Source organism: Lemur catta, chromosome 12 (genome assembly GCF_020740605.2).
Source record: "Lemur catta isolate mLemCat1 chromosome 12, mLemCat1.pri, whole genome shotgun sequence".
Lineage (NCBI taxonomy): Eukaryota > Metazoa > Chordata > Mammalia > Primates > Lemuridae > Lemur > Lemur catta.
In genome coordinates this window covers 4,065,927-4,078,410 of record NC_059139.1, presented here as the reverse complement: position 1 = coordinate 4,078,410, position 12,484 = coordinate 4,065,927, and the positions used below count along the sequence as shown (strand labels likewise).

Here is a 12,484-nt window from a genome sequence, read left to right as displayed (position 1 = left end):
GGCCAGGGCACGGGGAGGCGCGGGCTGCCGGCGTTACCGGTGCACGTAGTGGGCGACGAACATGGCCAGCAGGACGCGGTTGGGCGCGCTTCGCAGGCGCTCGGGCGACGCGCGGGCGCACTCGTACAGCGGCACGGCCAGCGAGGGCAGCTCCTGCACGGCCCAGGCGGCCCGCGCCGGCAGGCGGGGCCCGGAGCTCGGCGAGGAGTAGCGGCCGTAGGGCGAGCCCACGATCGAGAGCTTCGCGAAGCCCAGCAGGGCCAGCAGGCACTCCAGGTAGGCGAGCGCGTCCAGCGGGCGCTCCTGCGCCAGCGCCATCGCCATCGCCGCAGCGGGACGGCTCGCTCCATGCCCCGGTGCCCGCGGCGGCCCACATATAGGGCGGCGGCGAGGGGCGGAGGCGCGGTTCCCCGATGCCCGCGAGCCTGCGACGCCCTAGCCCCATGCCGCGCCCAGACCCAGCCGGCCGGCCCTAGCATCGCGCGGGGCTGGGTGGGGCCGGGCACCTGCGCGGGCGGGGCAGGGGCGGGGCCTTCCGCGGGCCCGCCCCCACCCGGCAGCCGGAGCCCCGCCCCGCGCCGCTCTGCGCACGCGCCGACCTCGGGCTGCCCGCGGAGCTGCCTGAGCCCGCGTGCGAGGCTGGGTCGCTCAGCGCAGGGACGCCCTTGGGGCTGTTCCCTGGAGCCTTTTTCCCCCTCAGGGCTGTCCGCAATTTTCTGTCGCAGGTTGTCTTCCGGGAGGGCAGATTGCGGTGCTTTTGGCTTAGTTCTCGTGCGTCCCCGCAGGCTCCTGAAGGGACCGGGCCCAGACGCGTGGGGGCCTCGCGCTCCGGCCGGAAGTGTCGCGCGCTGCCGGGCAGTGGCGGGCCGGTGTCTGCGAGCGGCCTGCGCGGCCGCGGGGGCCATGGGGCGGCGGTCGCGGGGGCGGCGGCTCCCGCAGCAGCAGCGGCCCGAGGGCGCGGAGGACGGCCCCGAGGGCGGCGGGAAACGCGGCGAGGCGGTAGGAGCCGGCGGCGGCGGCGGGCGGGCACCCGCGTGTGCCTCCCCGACCCCGGCCTGCGGGGCGGCGGCTGGGGGCAGCTCCGCGGGCCTCGGGGTACAGCTCCCTTTCCTCCCTCAGGGCTGGGAAGGCGGGTATCCTGAGATCGTCAAGGAGAACAAGCTGTTCGAGCACTACTACCAGGAGCTCAAGATCGTGCCCGAGGGCGAGTGGGACCAGTTCATGGGCGCACTCAGGGAGCCCCTCCCGGCCACTTTAAGAATTACTGGTTACAAAAGGTAAGGGGGCTGTGCTTTCATTTTGGGGGGAATTAGGGGTAGGATGCCCCAGGTGAAAAGCGAGGTGGTTTTCTCCCAAGTTTTATAGTGCCAGTGAACTGTTGCATTTCAGCGATGTCGACTCAGCATTGAAGAGGGAGCACAAGGGTCCGATGACATAGAGAAGTATTGGAGGTGAAAAGTTAGAATAAGAAATGGAAATGCAATCAAAGAAAGGTTTGGATTCTGATTTTTAGTGAGCTGAGGATTCTACAAGAGAATTTGTAGAGAATTTATGACGTCGAACGTGGATGAAATTGTCTGGTCTTTTTTTTCGATCTTTGTAGTTAAATTTTTGCAAGTGAGTTGCAAGTGAGAATGAAACCATAGGTATATTTAGAAGGGAAGAAATGCAGTTTTGTTTTTGGAGATCAAACAATGAAGATTCTTTAAATTTTGAAGAGATACAGGAAAAAGACAGTGACTAAAAAATGTCTTCGCTCTATGCAGAGTTGGATCTAGTTTTAAAACATTTGCAGTCTTAAAAAAGATACAGTGTATTAAATTAGCTTTTTAGATTGTTTTGAAACTTTCTTATTTTTTAATAGCCACGCAAAAGAGATTCTCCATTGCTTAAAGAACAAGTATTTCAAGGAATTGGAGGACTTGGAGGTGGACGGTCAGAAAGTGGAAGTTCCACAGCCACTGAGTTGGTAGGTACTACTACACTTAATCATGTTGGGTATTTCCTTTTTTCCTTCTTTTAAAAAAAAATTTTTTTTTTTTGATTTCACAAATAGATGCTGACAGACATGTTGGGTATTTCTTTGGGATATTAATCTCTGTCACATGAATATATTCCTTGGTACTGCATTTGCTGTTAACACAAAAGAGCCTGAATGTATTTCCAGATATCTTAATGTTCTGTTACCCAAAGCTTTTATGGACATTACTATGGTATGCAAATTTTCATAGATATTTTACAGCTCTCTATTTGAGACACTAAGTTCAGTTAACTCTTCCTAGTAGATCCAGCCTCCTTCTTTCCTTGATATCACCACTTCTACCATCACCATGTTACAGCCTTTGTTTTCTCACATCAAAACTTTTGCAGAATGTGTTCTCTACCTTCAGAAAAAGGACAGACTTAACCTGAGGAAAGGTTGCCACAGTCTGCTGTCAGGTAGTCCCTGGTAGTCTCAGTGCAGACTGGGCTGGTCCATGCAGTCTCCCACCACCTTAGCACCCAGGCACATTACTGCTCTCAGTGCTGCCCTTTCTTTACCTGTCCCAGAAGTGTCCTCTGGGCTACCTGTTCCTCCTGGCCCAGTTCACATCTCAGTTATGTGAAGGTGATCCCTTGTGCTGGCAGCGTAGGTGTCTTGTAAAGTAACTGGAGTACTCTGGAGGTGCCAAGCCCTGGGTTAATTTATACTTGTAGAAGTTGTTAAAACAAAAATTGTTACGATTTCATATTTCAAATTACTAACATTGAAGTATTGAGTTTTCAGAGTAAAAAAGAAATGTTTTAAGTAACTTTTATAAAAAGAAAAATTAAGTATTTTACATTAACTCTTGAGGTTTTGGCCATTCAAGTGCTTGGCGTTTGTTGTCTTACCTTTTTGTTTTGTTTTTGCTTTTGTTGTTTTGAGACAGAGTCTCACTCTGTGCCCTGGGTAGAGTACAGTGGCATCATTGTAGCTCACTGCAACCTCAAACTACTGGGCTGAAGCCCTCCTGAGCAGCTGGGACTACAGGCGCTGGCCACCATGCCCAGCTAATTTTTCTATTTTTAGTAGAGACGGGGTCACACTCTTGCTTAGGCTGGTCTCAAGCTCCTGGCCTCAAGTTATCCTCCCGCCTCGGCCTCCATTACAGGTGTGAGCCATGACACCTAGCTTGTTGTCTTACGTTTTTAGATACCCTTTAGTGATTACAAACTAAGGTCAGGTTTTCATTAATCATGGATTACAGATTTGCTTGCTTTTTTTTCATTGGCCTTTTGGACTTTCAGTGTCCATATCACAGACATGCGCATGTACAGCACACATATTTTGAATAAGTGCTGACTGGCCAAGCACTAAATTGATACCCAGCGAAGATCAAAACCAAATGTACCAAATTAATTTGTTTCTGGGATAAATTTGCAATTCTATTCCAAAAACTTCAATGACGGATTTTTTTATGGCATATTTTAGTCAGATTTTGAAAGCTTGAAGGGTACCGTACAGGAAAGTAATTCAGTTGCTGGGTTGCTGTCGTGGTTACTAATTGTGTGTCTGTGGTAGTGAGGTCAGTGGGAGAGGAAGATGTTCAGCCTTTGGTTATGGCATTGCTGAGGTGAAGTGACCTTCACAGGATCAAGCTTTTCTTCTGAATAGTAATAACTAGGTTATAGACTTTGAAGATTTTGTTGATTGTACTGATGCTTGTGCACTGCTTAGAGTAGAGGCCGTCTGGCGTTGCCAAAAACAGGGTTATAGTTGTCCTTGGGTAACTTCTGTTTTGTAGTTTAGCATTTATTTGCTGCTTTACACAATCCCCTGAAAACATTTTTTCCTAAAACCTTGTGTCTGTGCAGTGATGGGGTAAGAAAGACTTTCAAAATGAGATGTCTTTTTCCTCTGGTCTCAGCCAATAGGAGCATTTTAGCACACATCCGTAGGGCAGAGGTGCCCTCTGAAGCCCTGTCATTGAGATCATTTTCTTCTGCACGTTCCAACAAACTATGAGAAACCATGGGTTGCTAATGAGTCTTGCTATTTTGTTGTTCTGCAAACTGCAGTTAAACTTTTATTTGGTTAGCCCTTTTTAACATTTAACAGCTGCTTTTTCCATCTTGTTTGTTGAACATTATGTATGGGTACATGAGGAGGTGAAAGTCCTAAACCTCTTAGAAAGGCCGTGCAGGTTGTCTGAGTTGAAGAATGAAAGTGAATCATTTTCTGCCAGCAGCCAGCAACTCTAATGCTATTTTTTGCTTTAATTTTCCGAACACACAGCTGAAAGGAATGAACAAAAACGTATGATTTGGGTTCCTGATACTTGGCTTTTACCATTATCGATGACAGTTTCTTGACAGCTTTGTTCTATAAACATTTATTCATTCACATTCACTTGTCAGTTGTGGGATACTCATAAATCTTTCAGCAAGCAAGTAAAGCAGAAACTTTCCAAGACTTCTAGTGGTTTTCTGTATTGTTCAAAATACAGAAATAGATCATGTAACATTCTTCCTAATGCTTTTGTGTATAGTAGGACATAATTTGGGAAAGTGTGTTTTGGAACTGCGTTTTTTAAAAGGAATGTTACAGTGTAGGACTATAGCTTGGGCAGATGTAATTTTTTCTTACTTTCTATCGACTCTGAATAGTAAGCTATTATCCTAAAGCCCTTTTATTGATTTGACAAATCAGTTGGTCAGAACACACCTTATTGATACTCTGTTCATGTGTTTTTTAATGTCTGGGTAGATGATTTGTCATAGATCTTGTATATGTTTACAAAGTTTTTATTCCCTTGAGAATTTTTAATACACAAAGGTGACAATGGTGCTTTTAATTTATCATCAAGAAACTCTACATAGGACTTTTTCTTAAGACTCATGAGGTAAATTTGAATTAAATACCAAAAAATTAAATACAATTCTTCAAGATTGTTTTATTTGTTGTTAAAATCTACAGAGATTTTACTAAACATTTATTGGCTCAAAAAAGATGAAGCTGTTCCTAAAGCTATATAAGAAACATACTTTTTATTTATTTTAACTGTTAGTCTCTGTAGTTAACTATTTGAAAATTATTAAATGTTTATTCATAAGATTAACATTTTTCACAATTATAAATACAGTAGGATTTTAATCCCATAGTAGTAAATTTACATTTTAACTATTAGAAATTAATTCTGTAAGGCACATATGGAGATATTTGTTATATATAGACTGCTTATGAAAATTCAGCTGTTTATGATAACTCTATATGGCATGTTTATATTGATAATGTTTTTGGTGATATGATAAGGTGGTAACTTATGTGAAATCCTACTGTCATTGATCACAGAGAAGTTCAGGATTGCCAGAAATTACACAAATAGAGGTTGCAGTGGCACAGCAGATTTTGCTCAATACGGGGAAAGCCAGATTTGAGTACATCCTACTGTTTGGCCCTAGTGAGGCCAAAAGGGTATTTAAAACTAAATTCGTTTTTACATGATTTTCTTTTGGCTTTATATTTTTCAAACAAGTTAAACACTGAAGACAGAACCAGGAGTAGGAAATAGAATCAAAGCACTGGGACATTTAAAGAGTGACCATGAACAGATTCAGCCAGTTTAATCTTCATTATTTGGTAGAAAATACTTTTCAAATGTATCTTATAATATTATGACTCTTGAGCAGTGTCTTCAGTTCTTAAGGCCTGAGTTTGTTTCTGTCAAGTAATCAAAGTTTTAAAGCAGTCAAATGTATTTGTATTTCCCAAACATTCCAGTTTAATTTTCATCTATCCCACTCCAGCTACAATTTGATCCATGGAAACATTGTAACCTTGCTTCGTTAAATTGAGCTTATTTTTATACCTCAGACTTAGTGCTAAAACTGCAGTAGGATTGCTGCAGGATATGCTTAGCTTGTCATTGGGTTAATTGAGCATAGTGCTGTGTGTCACATCATCGTATTCACTTGTGCAGGTGCAGGTTAGTGGATAAGTCAAGTTTGAAAACACATCCTTCCCAATCAAGGACATTGTCATTTATAGAAAGTTCAGATATTAATATATTCGCAGAAGTGGCAGGGAGATACTTCATTCTTAGGTATATGTAGGTAACAATTAACCTAAGGGCTCAAATTAATGTATTAATGTTTCCCAAGGTGGTTTTTTTGTTTGTTTGTTTGTTTGTTTGTTTGTTTTGGTATATAAAACCTTTTAGTACATTATTGAACTGGTTTGTTTTTAGTAATAGTGAAAAGTATGTTTTTTTAAAAACTAATCAAATGTTTGTCAAGCACCCTGACAACTGTCCTCCTGCATCATGTTGATTCTGTGCAACCTGTATTTCTTTAACATTTAAGTGACTCATGATTTTACATCTTTTTTTTTGTGATGACCTCTATACCATTGTTAATGTACTATAGTGAAGAGCAGAGGAGTCTCTGCTTTTTCGTCTGATCGTGAACATTTCATCATTATAATTCTACAGTAGTATCATGTGCATGTGTCTCTTATAATCACTGTGGCTCTCTTGCCTCTGACTGGGCCCAGTGCAGTTAGAACCAAGCTCCTTTTCCCCCAAGGACATCACTGAGTGTTGCTGACTGTACTTGAGGATTGTGAATATGAGCGAGGAGAATCAATTTGAATGTCTTATTTGGTATATGACCTGTATAAGCAAGAAATTGTCAAGAGACCACTTTACATATAATCCATACATGTTTTACTTTCTTATTGGTCAGGTATCCTGAAGAACTTGCCTGGCACACAAATTTAAGTCGAAAAATCTTAAGAAAATCTCCACAGTTGGAAAAGTTTCATCAGTTTCTAGTTAGCGAAACTGAATCTGTAAGTAGATTTCTTTGGGTTTGTTGGTTTCCTTAAAGCTCTTCAGGCACAGATGCATTGTGGTTGTCTTTTTATCATACTTGTCACTGGAAGTGATGGGTAGACAAAACACACAGAAGAGACGATTGTGCGCACCACCTTTAATTTCTGATCATTTGTGTTACGTATCCACTATCTTGTTTGGCTTGTCTAGTCATGCAATTTATTAGGGGTATCAGTCACAGTTGTCTGTTTGATCTATTGTTTCCTCTTACTGATGGATTTGGGTGGCTGTAGAATTGGGGTGAGCACTGCGCTTCGTTGGCAGGACATCGTTCAGGACAGCTACTTAGTCCACTTTCATTTCCTCCTCAGGTGCACCTCCCAGGTGCCTGCCCTGCAGATAAAGTATTTATGTTTTTAAGGCCATGTTGGTGGGGCATAGGATTTTTGTTTGTTTGTTTTTAATATATTTTATTAAAAGTGAGACTTGTGATTTTACTTTTTATCATCTCTGTTTTTTCTTGCCACGCATTGCACCTGTACTTTGACAAAAAAACAGAACACCCAGGCACAACTTTGATTCTCATGCGGCATCTGTTGTCACTGTCTGGGTTTCTTTGCCACCCCACATTTCTTCAGTGCAGTTCAGGTGCTGAACTTCTTACCTTTAACATCAAACCATCCCTAACAAAATAGCTGTTTGCTCATGTAATGAATATTTAAATGAATGCCCATGGAGTTTGCATATTGTAAGCTTTTTCTTTGGAGTTCTTAATCTCACATTTAAAATCAGAGGTTTCCTACTTTCATACTTTCTAGGCAAGTAAACCTCTATGTGTCACTAGTTTATGGTTTTTCTTCTTTTCACTCTGAACTTACAGAAATACTGTGCTTCCCATGTTTTTTCACTGAAGCTTTTAACTAATTTGGAAGTCCTTCACCTCAATGCTAATCTCGACTCTAATCTCTTCTCAACCTACAGCTGTTTCTTACCGCTGTGGCTTTCTGTGCATTTCGGTAGCCTTTTAAACTGGGCTTCGTTTGCCTAGCCTTTCCTTCCTGAACAGTAGTAAGAACCAAGAACTAAGCGCTGCCACATACTCTGTACTTTGGCCAGCACAGGAAGAGATTCTCTTGCTCAGCTTTTAGTCTAGATGGAAGGTCAAGTAAGGATAAACAAACTGTTAGAGAACAGTTCAGGTTTGCACTTTGAATAGAGGAGAGGGTTTATGAGGGATGGTGTGATACACAGTGGGGGATTGGTTTGAAGAGCCAGGTTTTGGCACCTTGGAAGGGTGGAAGTGACGGGAGTTTAGTGTGGATAGCAGTTGTTGTAGGAAACCAGTCTAGGTTTTTGATCAGGAGTCAGCATGATGAGAGCTTTCAAGATTAATGGTGACACCCTCTGGGTTGTTCAAAGCTGGCCGCAAAACCTCTTCGGAGAGTGTTCATAATCAGGTGACTAATTGCTGGAATGTCTAGGGCCTGACTTCCCCATCCTGCTTAATGCTTTAATTGGAAACTTGCATGGAAACTGAAGGCAAGTATATCAGAATCACATTATAACCCAAAAGCTGGGAGTCAGTGTGCCTAGTGAGTGACTCAAGATTCAAGTAGTCACTGTAGACTCGTTGCTGGCCAGAGACTCATGAAGTGAAAATTAGCAGTTATAAATGTAAAAGTCTGACTGTTAGATGCCTAAGTTTAAGGTGAGTCATGGCTGCTCAAGTACAAAAGGCCAGGGTTTTAGGATCCTAATGGAGCAGAAGCCTCAGGCTGTGAGGCTGTTAGAATAGAGCTGTGATCCTGGCAAGTGCTGGGACAGATCAGGAGAATTTTGTCTACCTCTGAACAGTTGTACGTTTTAACAGATGTCCTGGCCTGCTAGAGAAGATGTAGAGGATGTTGATTGGTGAGGAATTCTAGGCAATGATGATCTGAAGAAGGAAAGATGGGAGCATTGGTTGATGTCTTTGTCTCTTTGAAAAGGCAGTTATGAGGAATAGAAAGTAGATGTGGGCTGTTTCTGAAAACAGAGGATGACTAAGAAATAGGTGCTAGAATTTTAGTCAAGAGGGAAAAACCACCTGGCAGTAACTTTCTGTCCTGTGCTAAGCTGATGCTCCCTGTTGCTAAAGGTGTTTAAACAGCAGTCTGCCTTGGAGAGGTGCTCATCCAGCTTCTGTGCTCTTAACGATTGGGACTTGCGACTATGCAAGTGTAAAATCCCTTTTCTTTTATAAAACTCAGTACCTGCAGTAAGTTTTGATATTATTGGTTATGCTTGATTGGCCTTTAGATTGCTTTATCCATTAGTACAAAATCTATCCTCATTTAATATAGTAGGAATTCTCTCGTTCCGTGTAAGATTATCTGGTCTTTTTCTGTTGCATTTGAAACAATGCCCAATATTAAAATTTTCTATTTTTTTTATTGTTAATTTTTTTCCCCAAGGGAAATATCAGCCGTCAAGAAGCAGTTAGCATGATCCCACCACTGCTGCTCAATGTCCAGCCTCATCACAAGGTAGGAAACTTTAACTGGAAACATGGGGTATATCAAGCAGAGTCCATAAGAAAAAGAAACATGGGAGTGGATAGTTTGTTAATCAGTTTTTGTTGAAACCATTTTTTCTTGATATAGTTAATCCTTTTTTCCTTTTCACTTTGGATGAAGAATGATTTATGTTTTAGGTTCTTTTTTGCATTTTTGTCCTACTTAATTTTTACAGTTTAGATAACTATTTTGTCCCTTTTTTTTTTCCATCATACTTCCATTGTCTACAATATTTTGTCCCTTCTTAAAGTCTATTTATTTATTTACTATGCAGATTATCTTCAGTGATTTTGATTGGCTAAATTAGCTTGACAATCATAGTGAACATCTGTTGAGAGCTTATTGTATTCCAAGTATTGTTCTGTGTTCTTTACGTGAATTAATTCATTTTGTCATCTGCATAACCCTCTTAGGGTAGGTACTGTCACTGTCTCCATTTTTCCAGATGAGGAAAAGGAAGCAAAGAGAAGTGAAGTAACTGGCCCAAGGTTTCAGAGCCAAGAAGGGGCTGAGGTTTTGGCCCAGGTAGCTCTGTCCCATAGCATTATAACAATTCTTATTCATCTCTAAGTTTATTGTTTTCAGTGGTTTCTAGTGCTATTCTGTTCCCATCTTCTTTGGAGACTGTACCTTTATCATTCTGTGATTTTGGGGGCGTTATATTATGGAATCCTTAGAAGTAAAACATGTCATACAGTATAGATGTATTCTATAAAGAAATGTATTTAGGTCTTAGACTAGAAATCAAAAGATTAGACTGACTCATAAAATTTTTAAATTAAATGTAGAATATTTGATTTAAAAAAAAGTTAAACATTTTCTTGCTTTATGAATAGATCCTAGATATGTGTGCAGCACCTGGCTCAAAGACTACACAATTAATTGAAATGCTACATGCCGACATGAACGTCCCTTTTCCAGGTATGCATTGGACTTGTTTTTAGATGGGTAGGAATATTACTACTTTGGTTGGTTGTAGACAAGGAAAAGATCCTAACATTGCCTGCTAATTGGGCCCTGAAGTCCCGTATGACAAGCAGATAGCTTTTCTGTCTGCCACTGGTAGAACTAACTGGACGTTTTTGTACACCATCATCAGTAGTTCTCAGACCAACACATTCGTACTTGCAGGGGTGGAGAAGCTATATTTTATAATTATATTTTCTATAAAAGCAAATAGTGTTTCTTTATCAAGCATACTTATAGAAGATAGACTTTGCAGCTTGAATTTTTAGTAGTAAGAGTTCACCCCTTTCCCCTACCCTTTTTTCTTTTTTGGATTACTTACTGCCTTATGTGAGAAGCAGTAGAGCATAGTTTCTAAAAGGTGCTGTCAGAGTTCCTGGGTTGAAATCCTGCCACCATTTAATAGGCAAGTTATGTGATGGTATAAGACATCACGTAAGGAATGGGATATCAGTGCTTAGCTTGCAGGGATGTAAGAGAGAAAAGTGCTCAGAAAGTGGCAGCTGTTATTTTAGTATCACCCATGTCTCTTTATAGGGATTCTTGAATTCCTGTCCTTAAGTGATCCTCAAGCTGGGACTACCAGCGTGAGCCACTGCATCCAGCCATAGGGATTCTTTTAAGAAGCAGATACAAATACTCTCTATGGTGTTTTAGAGTCAGCTTTTAATTTCATCCTACTTTCTTTGTTCAAGCTGCCTGCCCTAGTTCTGTTTTAATGGACATAGTTGTTAGCTGTGTTTTTTAAAGTCTTCCTTTTTACATCATTCAAAGATAATGCCTTTGCTAGAAAGTCTTCGTTATTCTTCCCTGTTTTTAATTATTTTCTCTAGATTGGTGGTAAAGAGCCTTGATATCCCAGCAGGAGTAAATTCTCCTCTTTATATTATTGGTGCTTTGCATTTCATGTTGTTTTGAAGCGTGACTTTGATCATAAATGTTGTAGGCATGTTTGCCTTTTTGCTGGGCATGTGAGAGGAACCAGAAGAACAGAAATAGTACCCAGTGAACTTGCCAGCAGCAGTTCTTAGCCTGGGGAGAGTCCCAGGGACAGCTTATACTTTCAGGTGCTGAAACCCCACCCCAGGAGTCTGATTCACAGATTGAAGCCCCAGCCCATGCTCAGTATTTTAAAACACTTGTCAGATGATTCTGTTTTCTATGCCTTTCTCTCCTTACCCTCCTTTGTAATGAATAGTTACTAATAATAGAAGACATTTTGGGCACAATATGAATAATTGTTGAACAAATGAATTTTGAGGTTTTGAAGTTTAAGTGTCCATAAAATCTATGCAGAGCTACCTAGTTCCTTTTTTTGAACTACTTAATGTATTTCTAGAAAATCTTGACCTTGGGTCTTAACTTTGGAGGATTTCTGTTTGTCACCCCGCTGACTTAGAGGTTATATTTCAGGAAATGACTCCACTTATGCTGCATTTCACCTGACGGTACGATTTTATGTTCCCAGAGGGATTTGTTATCGCTAATGATGTGGACAACAAGCGCTGTTATCTGCTCGTTCATCAAGCCAAACGGTTAAGCAGTCCCTGCATCATGGTAGTAAACCATGACGCATCCAGTATACCCAGACTCCTGATAGATGTGGACGGAAGGAAAGAGATTCTCTTCTATGATCGAATTTTATGTGATGTCCCTTGCAGGTATTTATATTTTTAAGGGTTCAGAAAGCCCAAAATCCATTAAGGAAATCAAATCAAACATAGACTAAAATGAAGCTGCCTATGAAAACGCATGCAATTGTGCATATGAGTCTTGTGGCCACAGGTGTGGAGAAAGGTACTGAAGCCTAAACCACAGGATGCACACTCAAAAGTTTTAGTAAGAAACAGATCAGACATTGAGTACAGAACAAAGAGATTAAAAAATGGATGGTTTTTATAGTCTTGAAAAAGCTAAAAGAAAATACCTAAGAGGAAGATAAAATCATAAACTCTCATTGTGGTGTATTTCAGGATATTATTGGTTGGAACAATTTGTGCATCCCAAGAATTTCTATTTGTTTTTCTAATAAGTCCAGTATGTAAAAAACTTTGTCATAGTATAAACATAAACACATTGGGGTTCACATTGTTTATAGTACAATGAACAAAATTCAAGAGTTCAGACCTTTGAGAAACTTAGTTTACCTGTATTTTTATACTTTTCTTC

The 12,484-nt window shown here is 41.4% G+C and overlaps 2 protein-coding genes across 3 annotated transcripts in view; one reads left to right on the top strand and one right to left on the bottom strand.

Annotated features, from left to right (window-relative positions):
• The window catches only part of SRD5A1 (steroid 5 alpha-reductase 1), a 36,292-nt gene extending 35,866 nt beyond the window's left edge, over positions 1–426 (bottom strand). Inside the window, exon 1 of one of the 2 annotated variants that reach the window (XM_045566143.1) lies at positions 38–426. In XM_045566143.1, coding sequence (XP_045422099.1) covers positions 38–350 — 313 coding nt within the window. In that variant the 5' untranslated portion in view covers positions 351–426. The remainder of the gene's footprint in view (positions 1–37) is intronic. The other variant, XM_045566142.1, reaches the window with a different exon arrangement.
• Positions 427–553: 127 nt separating this feature from the next.
• NSUN2 (NOP2/Sun RNA methyltransferase 2) overlaps positions 554–12,484 on the top strand; it is a 28,138-nt gene continuing 16,207 nt past the window's right edge. The window contains exons 1-7 of the mRNA XM_045565820.1: positions 554–999; positions 1,120–1,277; positions 1,865–1,969; positions 6,706–6,811; positions 9,248–9,319; positions 10,186–10,270; positions 11,784–11,976. Coding sequence (XP_045421776.1) covers positions 904–999; positions 1,120–1,277; positions 1,865–1,969; positions 6,706–6,811; positions 9,248–9,319; positions 10,186–10,270; positions 11,784–11,976 — 815 coding nt within the window. The 5' untranslated portion in view covers positions 554–903. The remainder of the gene's footprint in view (positions 1,000–1,119; positions 1,278–1,864; positions 1,970–6,705; positions 6,812–9,247; positions 9,320–10,185; positions 10,271–11,783; positions 11,977–12,484) is intronic.